This window comes from Zonotrichia albicollis, chromosome 3 (assembly GCF_047830755.1).
Source record: "Zonotrichia albicollis isolate bZonAlb1 chromosome 3, bZonAlb1.hap1, whole genome shotgun sequence".
NCBI classification, from domain to species: domain Eukaryota; kingdom Metazoa; phylum Chordata; class Aves; order Passeriformes; family Passerellidae; genus Zonotrichia; species Zonotrichia albicollis.
The window spans coordinates 95,594,283-95,609,497 of record NC_133821.1 but is presented as its reverse complement, the minus strand read 5'-3'; the positions used below and the strand labels follow the sequence as shown (position 1 = coordinate 95,609,497).

Below are 15,215 nucleotides of genomic sequence, written 5' to 3'. Positions count from 1 at the left end.
AGGTTAATGAAGTTTTTTTCTTTTCTTCCTAAGTTGGAGCCTGCTTTGCTCTATGCCTGGTCACATCTCACAGCAGACACCAGGGAGAATATATTTTCATGGGGGCACTGGCATTGTGCCAGTATCAAACCATGACACCAGCTAACACAATAACAAGCACACATTGTGCCAGTGCATGCTAGATAAACTTTTAATTAAGTAATGAAAATATCATTAATGGAAAGCCACAAATAAATGAATGTTTAAGAATTGAAACATCACTGTTAGCAAAGCTTAATGCAAGCAACTACCAGCTGTATTCAGTATTCAGTGATTTATTTAGAGAATTCAATTTTGTAAAGGCTTTACATGTTTGAAAATTAACAATTCTCTAACCTTGGAAACACCTAATCTCATTAAATATGTATTTTCTTCCAAAACTTTGTTGCCATGGGATGGCTGAATTTGAAAGTCTTTGCAGGATATATTTTTATAGCTAAGTTATAAACACTGAGAATAACAGTTCATGGTAGAAGTACTAACACACCATCACCACTGGAAGGAGATCACTGTTCCCATGTAGCTATCTTTCCATGCATAGCTCTCTTCTCCAGTTTACAAATACAGAATATGCATACTGACAAAGTGTGGTCACTTCAAAGTCCTACACAGTGTAAGGACAATGAGATGTGCAGCTTTCTAGAGTACAGGCAATCAGGGACAAATTGCATCTCAGGCTAATTGCATATATTCCCCAAGAATCAAACTCAGGTCTAAAGGGCAGCCAGACAAAAGGATGGTAGCACTGGCCCCATCATTCCCAAGGGCTCATTTCTTTCCCTGGGGTGCAGCTCCAGTGCTGATAGCATGGAAGAGTCTGGTCATGGGGGCACTCTTGAATGAGGAGCCCAAGAATGCCAAGCTGCCTTCACTTGAACTGTCCAACAGCTCTAAGTGAAGAAACTGCTACTGCCTCTCTCCCTTTCACTCATCCTACTCCCTACAGCATCTTGTTCTTCCCTAATGGTTTTGTCATCTATTATATGATTCTTCCTCTCTCTTCTCCCACCCCTCCATCAAGTCTATTTCTCTTTATTCTTCTTTATTTATTAGGAACAACACCCAAGGCTGCACATTGTTTTGTTCCTCCAAATGTCAGCAGCTGAACACAGACTTACAGCTCACAGCCAGGTAATTTTTCTGTGCTCATTGACTGAGAGGGAAACTGGACAAGATTATGTATGATGCATACATTTGAATGCAAATAGCACATTCCACATTTACACAAATTCATTTAATTTCTTGGTTTTAGTTTGGATTAGTTGATTTTGACCTAAACTCTGACAAGACAGAGGTTCATTTATCTCTATCAGATGCAATTAATCAAACTGTAATTCAGTCATTTTTTTAATCCAGAAAGGAGGTGAAAAATCCCCCATATCCTGTCTGAACTCTCCCTCTCTCTGCCAAACGTTTAAACACTGTGAATAGGGGAAGTGGAGGAAAATGGAACACAGATTTAATTTACTTTGCATCTGCTGGCAACTCCCCACTATATAGTAGGTAAACATAAAAAAATACTACAGCAGTGACAGAGATGCAATAGAACTTACAGATATTTTCACAGATAAGTGTGCTTGAGTGGTACAACAGCTGTTACATACAAAGCCTGATAGATTTTCTCTTCAAAGAGCTTAGTTCAAAATTTTCAAAACCAAGTCTTATATTTGCAAGCCCCTCCTTTCTCTCCTATATCCAAATGAAGGCACTATTACAGAAGACTGAGATTTTAGAGAAATGGTTTTCTTGATATTAGTTGTAAAGACACATTAATTACACCCTCCCCAGATAAATGGTCAGTCTTACCACCCAGCTCCAGGCCATCCCTTCACGTAACTCTGGCTCTGATATCTACAAGATAAACTTCTATATAAGTTAAGAAGAGTTTGCTTGTCAATGGAATCTCGATCAAGTTCCTATATTACAAATAAAAGGAAAAAAATAATTGGCACAGGATATCAGCAAAGGAGCACACAGACTGGGCTGAGATCATTACACCAAGCCCAGTTTTCAGGAGCTCTTGAAATTGTTGCGAAGGCCAAAGTCTGCCTGCAATTTGTTTGCTAACTATAAACTTCCCAATTCTTGCTGGAATGGGTATGTTATGAACTATCTTACTAGAGTGCTCCTATCACATTCACAATCTAAAATGGAAATCGGATTTTAAATTTTTTTTGAACATTGGCAGGTAACCACAAATCCCACTACGGTTCAGCACAGTTGTCAAGTTCTCTCTGTAATTACCTTTAGTGCAAACTGTTCCTCAAATACAGGTAATAGCAAGCTAAGGAGCAAACTGGTTTATTTTAATTGTACCTACAGGGGGAAAGGGGTATGCAGATTTAAGAGATGCCAGCAATCACATATATTCTATTAAGAAGATACAGAAAAAAAAAGCTATATTTTTCTTCCTACTTCTATACTTCCCTAAAATTATTCTGTCAAATCATATCCAAAGTTGCACATGCAGTCACTTTCACTCAACTTATAGTATTTTTGAAAAGTTTTTAAAACTTATTTTAAGAGAAATTGGTTTTTCCTGTATTAAAAGAATGCAAAATTAAATCATGGCTTTCTTCTCTTCCAATACCATTCTCATCAATTTATTTGTTCTTCTACAAATGCATTAAGTTTCTTCTACGCAACAATAAAGGTATTGTTAGTGAAACAGATTCTGACTACTCCTTTAGTCTATTCCTCGACTCTATAAGCACAGGGCAAGCATTCATCTGCAGTCAGAGCTACATGCAATTTAATGCTTAGTACTTTTGTGAATCAACAGGAGCAGGCTGCAGACTCCAGTATTAAACCCCTTTTCTTGACAAAGTAGTAAGTTTGTAATTAAAAACATATAAATGCTTCAGAAATTCATACAAAGAACTTTATAAGCGAGACCTGAGAGCAACCTCTGCAATGGTGCCACCTCCAGCACGTTAACAGAATACATAAAATCTTCACAAGAAAGCAGGTAATTTAAACAAAACATCCAAGTTAACACTCTCTATAAGATAATTTCAATGACTATAAATAGCAAACAAGGCCACTCTAAATACTCCAATTTGTGTTTGTGTTTCTCCAAATCATATAACAATATTAACTCATTAAACAAAAAGTTTACCTGTGTTCCTGTCAGGTAAAATACAGCAATGCTTCTGCAGTATGCCAGGCAGAACCTGTGGCAATAAAGAAACAGGTGTTAATGGATACATATATTTTAACATCATGTGAAGAAAAGCCAGAGACTGCTGGAATGATGCATTTGCTGCATCTAATCAAGCTTTGTGATCTCAAACTGAATCCAAATTAACCATCATGTAACATAAAGGTGAATCCCGTTCATCAGAACTGCAAACAGAGAAGAATCCTGCAAAATTAGCTGCTGACTACTTGCCTGTAAAGTTCATTTCACATTCTCCCATTGATTACAATATCAAAAGTTGATTCAAAGAACCTAAGACCATAATCAAACATGCTCAAGTTAGAAAACCAGTATGCTATCAGTCAGTGATGCTGCTGTCCCTGATTTCACACACGTGGCCCTGGGGTTGTGCACCCAGCTCATTGTAAACCATTCAGGTCCAAATTCTAAAGCACAGCATTTTGCTCTCCACACAGCCAGTTCCAGTGGACAACAGAAAACTCCAGAAGCTTGAGTAGGAAACTCAAGGGAATGGGGACAGAGAAGATTCACATTTTGTAGTTCACCACAGTGCAATGCTTCTGGCAGCCAGTGAGAAATGCTGAGCAAGCTGATCACCACCACTATCGGCACACCAGCTCAGGACTGGGCCATAAGTGACACAGTTTCCCAAAGCATTCATAGAAAGCTAATTCACTTTATAAAGAAACCCATTGCTTTTATACCTTAGCTCACTACAGGTGGACCTGATTGGTCCTTTAATTAAAACACCATCACCATTGGCTAATTAAGAAACCACCCTTTGGTAAACAAATCTCCATAACATATTCCACATGTTCACAACAGCATGTGCAGCAAGTTAAGATAAGAATTGTTTCTAATTCTTTTCCCTGATCTCCTCACAGCTTTTCCCAGAACGATGCCGGGGACAGTTGTTTGTTGCTCTTGTTGACCAGAGAGCTGTGACCATGCACCATTGGCCCTTTCCCACAGAAAGAACTTCATCCTTCTTCACAGATTTACATATTAAATTCACCAATTTTAATGCAGACAATCAGCTCTGGTACTCCTACTAGCAACAACCTGTACTTAAAGCACCAAATACTCAATTTTAATCTCATTTTAAAATCTAGAATTTGCACCCTGGGCAATGATATGAGCATCAGTAAAACTGTAGCTTAAAGTTTAATGGCTTTTCTTTTGCTTTTTCTGAGAAAAAGCCAATTAAAAATCATGCTGTAAGACAACTTCTTCAAATTTACCCTTGAAGATCAACATGAACCCTTTAAAGTCTGAAATGTAAAAGAGAAGAACCAGTTAGTTTCTTCAGACAACAGGCCAGCACCACCACTGTCAGGAAATCCTGGCCTTCCAACCTCTAAGAAGACCCCCAAGCACCACCACAGCTGGCATTGAGTTCTGAAAATCCAGGAGGTACAATATTTCAGGGAATAGAGACATTTCTATTTTTCCCAAAGACTGCTATTGCTGTTTGGCCAGGATAGCAGCCAGGGATGAGTGTGGTCAGAGCCAGACCTGCAGAGCCCTGTGGCAGGACCGCCATCCCCATCTCTCCCTGTGGGACTTTTCCAGCGCCGCTTCCAGAGCACCCAGGAGGACCAACTCCTGAGCTTGTGTCCTCCAGAAAAGCAATTTAAATTCTTAAGAACCTTGCTACACCATGCTTCCTCCTGAATGCACACATGGAGGCAGGGCCATTGCAAAACACTGCTCTTGTTCCATTATTACCTCACAAGTCAGTCTGTGGCCAGAAAGCCTCCCTGAATAAAGCAATGGGTACAACTGACAGGGATGAGAATGGTCTCCCCTTCCAACTCATCTGAATTTCACAGAAGGCACAGCATTTAAATGTAAGCTTTCGCAAAAGTAATTCACTTGTTTTGGCATTATTCTGAAGCTAAGCTTGTGGATAAAAGGTTAAAAAAAATCAGCTTGCTTTACCCCGCTTCATAGGCAGCAGGCAGCTTGTATTTTGGGAAGAATCAATGGTACAAATAACAATTTTCTGAAAACCACACTCACCATTCTACAGTGTGTCTTACATTTTTGAATTTTAAAAAAAACTCAATAATTCTTGGAAATACAATGTCATATGTACAAACTATAGAATTTTCCTTACGGCCATGGATAGAAATAACAGCAATCTTACAGGCATCGAAAGGATAAAAATTAGAAGCAGAGAACAAAGAAATCCTAAAATGAGCTGAGACAGTCTTTCAAAGCAATGTAACACAAAGACTGAATTTTAAAAACATACTGTCTTACTCAGACATAAAGTAACATTTAGTTCCTCTGGAATCTGTCACATTTTCTTCCCCACATTCACGGACGATGAAGAAGCATTATGAATTTATTATGCACTCCCAATTAATCAAATTAGGGCTGGAATTAAAAGTAGAGACGACCAAACAAAAAAAAAAAAAAAAGCAGGTCCGAAGTTGTAAGACAACTTCAATGGGGGAAAAAAAAAGCTCTAGAAAATAGTTTACCCTTCCTGGTAGACTGGATATAGATAAAAGAACAGATATGTGAAAAAATCACAAAAACATTTATTTGTCCCTTTCCTGCACTCTCTTTAAGCTCTAAGTAGGCAAACAGCATGGCAAAGTCTTAAACAATGCTTCCTGCTCCCCAGCCCTTTAACATGTTTACCCTGCACAAAGCCACTTTCTGGCTGGTAGGAGTTTGATATCAACCTCCCACTTACTTATCTATAGTATACAGATTTTTACACTGTACCCATCTCCATGGTATCCAAGAGCCTTTTCACACTGCTCTCCTCCCACTTTCTCCCCACTTTGTTTCTCTCCTCCCTAGGGAAACTGACAGGAGAATTCCTCAGCAAAACTGTCACCTTTCCCTCTACAAGCCTCTCCTTTCCTCTGCTGCTTTTCTTTCATTCATTTGCATGCTGTAATACCCAGCTTATTGCTTAAAATGCCTAAAATACCTGATCAGTCTCATAGATTTTTCTCTCATTTTACAGAAGATCCTTAAGATTTTTTTTTTTTCCTTTTGGGTCTTTGAAATTTACCCACATGGGCAATTTGAGGGAGAATCTCTGCCCAAAGCAGACTTGGATTGGTTTCTGCTGTAGAAATCAAAATATGTGAGCAACCAGAGGGATTTACTTGTGGAGGGGGGGAGGCAAAAGAGAAACAGGTTTCAATGATATTAACTGATGATTTAACCTTCAGTTGTTTTATAAGCTCTCAGCTGGGAGTTAAGGCATTGCAATACTAAATTAAAAATGGACTCATAGATGCAGAAACAGAATAAATACTACAGCAGGTGGTATGTCCTTCACATCACGGTGCTTCCCTAGCAGTAGGCAAATTAACTTTGGTCAATGGTATACAGCAAGACAGCCATATGATGCCAAGATGAAAGCATCCTCAAATTCAGTGAAAAATACTAATTCTTGTGGTTGGATATTGATTTGGGTGCATTTACATTTGTCTTAATTTTAAGGTTGCTGTTCTTAGAGATATATAAATATACAGCTGTCATAATCAGTGTTCAAATTTTAACCTGGAGCTATACATAATATAGGTATTCAGAAAGCTCCTCAGAGCAGCACAGGGTAGCTACATAGCTGGTTTAAGTTCAATAAAGATCATATTTTTATAAGTTTGCTTGGAAACTTTCCTTCAATTTCTTTAAAATAAGACAGATAAGTCCTTTGAGTGCTCAGTACACAACTTTTTTTTTTTAGAGTGATATAACAAGAACTAGGATTTATTCCTAAAAAACAATTGAAGTTTGGAAAGTATTAACTTCAAACTCACTAAAAAATCCCCACTTTACAGAGAAGAAGAAATGTGAAGCAAAATAATTCTCGTGTGTAAAAAAGCCTCTGTGAAATGGATATCTACTCACTTAAAAGGATCTGCTGCACAAAGATGATCAGGCCTCTCTTTGGTACTGAATGATAAAATGTTTTGCTTTCTACTCCACTTATAATTGGACTGCTAAAATAGCCATAGAAAAATGAGCTATATACTATTTTTCCGTCTCCATTTACATTTTTTTCTGCTAAAAATGGAGTCAACTGAAAATGAATGTTTCACAGGTCCAAATTTGCAGAACACTCAACTCAGGAGTTCGAGTGCTTGATAAGTGAAATTTGAGGCAGAACTTAACAATGATTTATACTGTGATTTGTAACTTGCCAGAAGGAAAGAAGCTCAACTTGAATTTCCAAAATGAGACAGTATTTTTCTGCTTTTTACATCCTAGAAATCCAATGAATCCAAAGACTAGAAAATCAGAACATTCCCTTTTAGGCATGCCAGCCACACAGGTCCTGTTTGTGGCCCTTGTGGTGATGTTCAGCCATTTCCAAGGACTGCCTCTGGGAGAACCCTCCATGCTCCAAACCTCCCTCCCCACAAAAGTATTATGATTAGCACATCAGGCATTTTGATTGCAAGAATAGGATAACATCAAAAAAGGAAATGTGTCAAAAACATACTGGGGAAATCCACATCAATTTATAACATTTCAGAGAAAGGAGCTTCCAGAATTTGAGATTTACTCATACACTGATGGTTGCAAAGAAATGGTCCATGGGCAGAGTCAGCCACCAAGTGTGCCCTGCACCTTCTATGGAAGCAGTACTGGAGACAATTCAGGTTAGACATTTGGGTGTGATCCAGTGCGTTCCTATCTTTTTTGTCTTTCAAACCTTGTGTCACTTCTTTGGAAAAGAGAGACACCTCCTAGACCTTGCTATCTGCAGCGCTCTGTGCTAAGCACTGCTGCCTTCCTACCATCCACACAAGCCTCATGGAATTAATTTTGTCTGTTTTCATTCTAAGGATCATATCCATTCTATTTGGTTTTCCTTATATTTGTCTCAGGGCTTTTTAGGAAATTTTTTAGGAAAAATTTCTTTGTCAGATACTTCAGAGTAGTTTTGAAATAATGTTTGTAATAGATCTTAAACCACTGGAAATTCTGTGCTCATGATTCTCTGAATGTCTCTTGTTGCCTTCTGTAATTAAAGGGGTATACTATATTTTTGTTTTAATTTGTATTATTGTTTCCATCTATTTTTGGCTTCATACCTGAGGATTTTAGATGTCTTTGTCCCATTAGCACTGTTGGAGGAGAAGAAACCTCTCTGGAAGTTATTCACTGGTGCTTCTTAAGCAGAAAAGAAGCATTTGGGATTTGGCTGCTCAGAGCAGCAACTTATCTGTCAGGTCTGTAAAGGTATCTGACTTAAGACAGGGAGTTACAAGTAGGCAAGGTTTCCTGTTCACAAGCTGTTGGGTGATACAAGCCACCATAAATCAAAGGCTTATCATTACAGTGTAACCATAATTCTTTCAGAGCAGACAGGCTCATGCAGGATAAGGGGAAACAGTTCTAAACTAGAAGTGGAGACATTTATAGTAGGAATAAATTCTTTACTCAGAGGGTAATGAGGCACTGGAACAGGTTGCCCGGAGAAGTTGTGGATGCCCTTTCCCTGAAAGTGCGCAAGGTCAGGTTGGATCGGACTTTGACCACCAACCTACTCTAGTGGAAGGTGCCCCTGCCTATGGCATGGAGGTTGGAACTAGGTGATCTTTAAGATCCCTTCTTACCCAAGTCTTCTGTAATTCTATGATGATTCTATGCAACCAGGTGGTGAAGTGCTGTATCAAGGCTGCTTGCCTTCAGATTTCTAACAATATGCAGTTGGTTCAACCTACCAAAGCAAAATCTGAACTTCATAGCACTCCCACAAGCATAATTATATTTGGTTAAGCTTTTTAAGGGGTATCTAGGAAGTGCATCAACAAATACCAGTTATCATCTTCATTCCTGTAAGAACTCAAAAGATAACTTCATTACCAGTGTGCCTCTTCTGTGTCTCAGTTGAAGCTGACATTGATACAGCCTACACCAGCATCAGCAGTGGTTCCAAGTTACTCCTAAAATCAGTCCTTGAAATATTCAGCTCTGGCAGAAGAGAGCATCAGGACCAGTGGCACCTGCCTTCCCAAGGCTTCCTCCAAAACCATACGTGTTCCCTGTCAGAGCAACACAGTCCCCACTTGCAATGGCAAAGCTGGCCCAAGTAGAACAAATTAAGATTTGATTTTTTTTTTCTCTGTCTGGTACTGCTGGAAGTAGTAGAGATTTTTGCAAGACCTTTCAATCATTGCCTGTGAGCTGTCAGTTCTTCTGTCTTCCCAAGGAAACAACCTTTCCTTTCAGCTCCTGATGAGATGTGCCTGCTGCAAAGGCAGCCTGTGCCAAAATGTCTCCCATCCATGGCGGTATGAGTGGGAAGCCAGGCTTGTCAGTTCATTGCATTATATTCTGATGAGATAGCCCAGACTTGTCCAATTATTCCTCAAGAATCCTCAAGTAAAATCTTCCTCAAGATTTTACTAGATTGCTATTGTCCAATATCCAGTTTCTCATATACACTGATGAACATCCAATATCCAATTTCACATACACACTGATGTTTTAATTCCTTTTTCCAAAAGCCAATTTAGTGTCCAAACAGAACTTGCTAATGATTTGTCTGCTTTGTGGGGTTTTTAATAAAAGTATTTTCCTTTATCATCCTCTGCCTTAGTCACCATTCCCAATTATTTATCAGGAACATAAATAAAACATGATGATTTTGTGGAAAGGTAAAGTTACAATGAAAATAAATAAATCATGTTTACCATATATCAAACACTTTGGCATTGTATCAACATATTTATAATCACAAACCTTATCACATTTAAATATGTATATTGTGTCCTTTTCATTTCAAATAAAAGGAAATGTTAAGAGGATGAATTTCAAAAATATTCTGAAAATATTACAATATCCATACTAATACATGTTCTTTCAGATTGCTTTACATGTCAAAAAATGCAACTTCTCTACAACCCTCTCCATGATTAAAGGAAGTACTGACAGCAATAACAGGAGGAACATTTCCTTAGCAGAGTTTTCAACAAAAGGTGACATACATTTAAGTAATGAGGAAATCATTGACTGCATTATCTACTTTTTATATCTCAATCAAAACTAAGAGAAAATAACTCTAGAAGAGAGGGCATAGTGCTGCAATGACCCCAGATAACATAGCTGATCTTGCACTGCCATTGGCTTTATTACTCCTTCTATCCAGTTACCATGACAAGTTAAGCTGAAACACAGGCTTGAAAATTTTTTTATGACCCAGGAAAGAAAAGATGATAACCATTATGACCCTTTTTAAAGTAAAGTTAGCATGAATCTGCATTAGAAATGAACTAATTATAATTGCCCTGCAATTAATAAATACTTTTAAATATGAATCTTTTAGAAGTTATCATCTGAAGTGTAATCCACATTGCTTTCATAATATAATATACAGACTAAATAGAGTAACTAGCCAAGACTTAGCGAAAAACAACTATGTAGACTGGAATTAGCTCTGAAGTGATTCAAAACAATACCTTAAGAAATTCTTTTCATACTTAATACTTACTTAATAGTAGGAAAATAAGTAATGGCACTGGCAACAGCCACAAACCCCATTTATTTCTAACTTCCTTTTCAGTATTTAGACACTTAGAGAACAATACATCAGCAAGAGCAAAAAACTCTTTTAAATCTTTCATTTGTCAGAAGTTTTCACTCTTGACTGACAGAATAAGACTTTGCTGCAGTGATACGTATACTTCTGACCTCTGGGTCCAATTACTGTAACTGGCAGCACTTACAAGAGATTCCACAAATTATTTAAGACGCCTCAGACTAAACACGGCATGGTAAATACAGGTCCACTTGGAACTCTCCACTTTGTTGTTCAAATAATTGCACGATTACACCATTGTCCAAAACTATGCCTTCAAAAATCTGGAACCAGGAATGTAAAAGTTCTCTGAAGCTGAGAAATGATGATGCTCTCAAAGTGCTCTGAAGATGAGAGATGATGATGTGGTCCTTCCCAGACTAATTTTGCTGGGAGGAAGAGGACAAGACTTTTCAGTTGACGTTTTAATTCCTTTTACCAAAAGTAAATTAATAGGAGGATAAACCTCAGGACAAAAGCTATTCCATTTTCAACTTTCTTTCAGGTGTCTCATCATCTGATTGACAGCAGGCTGGCCATGATCCAGCAGCATGCCCACATGGCCAAGAGGGCCAATGGCATCCTGGCCTGTATCAGGAATAGTGTGGCCAGCAGGACTGACCATTCTTCCCCTGTATTTGGCACTGGTGAGGCCACACCTTGAGTGCTGTGTTCAGTTCTGGGCCCCCCCAGTTTAGGAAAATGTTGGGGTGCTGAAGTGTGGCCAGAGAAGGGCAGCAAGGCTGGTGAAAATTCTGGAGCACAACTCCTCTGAGGGCTGGCTGAGGGAGCTGGGGTTGTTTAGGCTGGAGAAGAGGATGTTCAGGGGAGACCTTATCACTCTCTAGAGCTGCCTGAAAGGAGGCTGCAGCCAGGTGGGGTTGGTCTCTTCTTCCAGAGAACAAGTGACAGGACAGAGGACACAGTCTTAAGCTGCATCAAGGGAAGTTTAGGTTGGAACATAGGAAGAAGTTATTCTCAGAAAGGGTGATTGAGCATTGGAATACGAGGAAAGTGGTGGAGTCATAGTCCCTGGAGGTGTTTAAGACTGGATGTGGCACTCTGTGCCATGGTCTGGGTGACAAGGTAATGTTAGGCCATAGGATGCCTCAGTGATCTCAAAGGTCTTTTCCTGTGATTTGATCCTGTAGTTCTGTGATCAGGTATACAGTCATTGTACACATTTAGCAACCAAAATAAACAAATTTACTTTCCTGAGACTGTACCTGAGAAACAAGTCTTGGTGTAAAATAGAAATCATGAACATTTCTCCTATCTCTTACCACCATGAGCAGCACTGACATCTCCTATCTAATGGCAGTAGCCTAGATGCAAGACATCCTGTCTCTGGCATGATAGGAACATGTGGATCATGGGCACAGAAATAACTGTGGCAGATCACCAATAGTCCAATGATCAGTCACAACTTTCCACAGAAACTCTGCAGAGGTAAAATCCCAAGCTCCATCTTATCCCTTCCCTCACCAAAGTGATGGGAGTGGGCAAGAGCCTGGCAGGGGACCAGGCCAGCTGACCCGAATTGGCCAAAGGGATATTCCACACCAGATGGTGCCAGCTCAGATATAAAAGCTAAGGGAGAGAGGACAAGGGGCAGCATTTGTGATTCTTCAGAGTTTGCCTCCCAGAAGAACCATTACACATGCTAAAATCCTGCTTCCCAGGAAGTGTCCAAACATCATCATTCACTGATGGGAAGTAGAGACTGACCTTTCCCTTTGCTTATGTGCATACAGACCCATCCTTCCTTCCTTCCTTCCTTCCTTCCTTCCTTCCTTCCTTCCTTCCTTCCTTCCTTCCTTCCGCCCCTTCCTTCCGCCCCTTCCGCCCGCCACTTCCACCACTTCCTTCCTTCCTTCCTTCCTTCCTTCCTTCCTTCCTTCCTTCCTTCCTTCCTTCCTTCCTTCCTTCCTTCCTTCCTTCCTTCCTTCCTTCCTTCCTTCCGCCCCTTCCTTCCTTCCTTCCGCCCCTTCCGCCCCTTCCGCCCCTTCCGCCCCTTCCTTCCGCCCCTTCCTTCTGCCACTTCCTTCCTTCCGCCACTTCCTTCCGCCACTTCCTTCTGCCACTTCCTTCCTTCCTTCCGCCACTTCCTTCTGCCACTTCCTTCCTTTCGCCACTTCCTTCCTTCCGCCACTTCCTTCCTTCCTTCCCCCCCCCCTCCCCCCACTGGCTGTTCTCCATCTTGTTCTCTCCCCTGTCCCCCTGTCCCACTGGGGAAGGGAGTGATGGAACAACTTAGTGGGCATCTGGCACCCAGCCAAGGTCAACCCACTACATCAGCATCTGATGGAATTTTGAGCAAATACAAATTCTAGGGCTTGCTCTACCAATACTGGAGCGGAACAAACAACTTCATTTTCACTCTTTAAAATACAAAACAAAGTAACAGCAGCCTCTTTTCTTCCCCCTGCCCTAGTCTATTAAGGTACAAAGCATGTATGGACAGGCCCTGCAATGCCTAGACTGCAGAGTCTCCTGGTTGGAGAGGATGGTACTGCAGTGGTAGGAATAACCCCTTCTCTGGGAAAAGTACACCTCAGTGTTACTCATCACTGCCATACCCTGGGGCTACCCACCAAAAGGGTGCAGGTAAAGGCTGGTGTAGAGCAAGGCTACAGGAAATCACAGCAAATACTTTCAGGCTGGGGAATTTTAAGCCCTTTAGCAGATAGGTCCTGGCTACCTCCCCACACTTGTAACTCATCTGCCAGACTGACAGCACACACACGTGCTATGCACTGGAGATAGCACTGCTCCTGTCCCTGACAGTTTTCTCTTTTATTTCTTTTATTTCTCCTGAGCAGAAGTCATAGTTCTCCTTATGAGACATTTTGGATCCCACATGTCTCCCTGCTCTTTCCAGAGGGCTGAATCCCTGCCAGGCAGAGCTGAGCTGGGCTGCAATAGCCTGCAGCACACCCGTACAGGGGAAAAAAACTCCTTTTCCCTCAGGAATGGTCTCCAGGGAGCACAGCAAAACCAGAGCTGGAGAAGTGGAGGTGCCCCACCATCATAAGGGAGAGGGTTGCACCTGGTGGCATCAACCTTCACCATGCCCCAGGTACCTCACAGGGCAGCATGTGACTCCTCAAAGGTTTTGTTAGAGATGTGGAATGTTTCCTTGTTTCCATCTCACCCACACACCATCAACAAAGCCAGCCAGTAAAACCCTCTCAGGTTTTAGTCTGGGAGATTATTGGGAAATATGTTTTTACTGTGGCTTGTTGCAAGACATCTTTTTAATGCACAATGACAAAAGATTATGTGATTCAAATGCACAGACTATTGAGATAATAACAATACATATAAGGCAAATGCCAGGGAATACCAGGTGGTATTTCTCCTTGCTGTTCTGGAATTGTACTTAACATTTATGTGTTAAGCATGTATATTTTAAATATTTTGATGCCTATGCTTACACTGCAGAAGCAAATCTATTAAACACATAAAACAGAGTAATAGTCCTTCCATGCAACTTTGTTACAAAGAAACTAATTGTCATTAAAAATTAAAGTTTTTGGTTTTGTGCTAGGACTTGGCAACAATGGACTGCTTTATTCTACTGTGTAGGAGTCACATAGATACAAAGACATTCAGTTCAAAATTATGAACAAGATAAAAGAGGATGTTGTAAGCATAAAAGCTACCACAACTAAAATAAGAGAGGAAACAACCTGCATTTATGGTGCTGGTATCACAGATCTTTCCTGCTGTGAAGTGAACTCATATCAAAAATTGTGAATCACTACCTCAACTCTCCAATAAGTTACTTAATGGTTTATAATTTATTAGTAATTTGGCTTTTAGAAACTATTTGATAAATCAAATTTTAAATTTATTAATAACTAAAAATAGACATCACCTGTATAAAAGGGGGAAACTGAATCCTCCACTGTGGAAGGACCAGAGTCTGCAAATATTATTTGGTATTACATGTCAAACAAGGTTTTTATATGTTTGTCACTTTGGAGAAGTTGAGACTCTAGACATAAGTAGCACTTTGTCATTGATGAGAGACCCACTGAGATGAACCAGATGTCTGGTATTTCACCTAGCCATTTTCCCAGGTGAAAGTTCCCCTGAAAATTGGGCACCAGACACAATTTTTCCAACAGCTGCTTTGTTGTGCTATGTAAGTCAAGTCCATTGGTCACCTTTTGGCCCAACACACAAACTGAAGCTGCAGCACACTAAAGAACTCATTCACAGGCAAAACTGGGACATTTCACTCCTGATGGACAGCTGCAAGTGACAGCAGAAAACCAGAGAAGGATGGATTATTTTTAGGAATACTTACTTCATAGATTTAGGCTATACGATTCTTTCATGCAAAGAGAACAAACAGAGAAGGATGCCTGTGCCTCATTCATGCCCTTGGCAATGTTTGATAGCACAGGGGGATATAGATTTCAGAACACAAAGTGACTACCCACACCTCCT

At 40.1% G+C, this 15,215-nt stretch overlaps 1 protein-coding gene across 8 annotated transcripts in view; it reads right to left on the bottom strand.

Annotated features, from left to right (window-relative positions):
- The window catches only part of DLGAP2 (DLG associated protein 2), a 454,967-nt gene that overhangs the window by 374,582 nt on the left and 65,170 nt on the right, over positions 1 to 15,215 (bottom strand). For all 8 annotated transcript variants that reach the window (XM_014268518.3, XM_074538161.1, XM_026794791.2 and 5 more), the window contains one exon: positions 3,158 to 3,212. In XM_014268518.3, the coding sequence (XP_014123993.2) occupies positions 3,158 to 3,212 (55 nt within the window). Of the gene's footprint in view, positions 1 to 3,157; positions 3,213 to 15,215 lie in introns of those variants that run through there.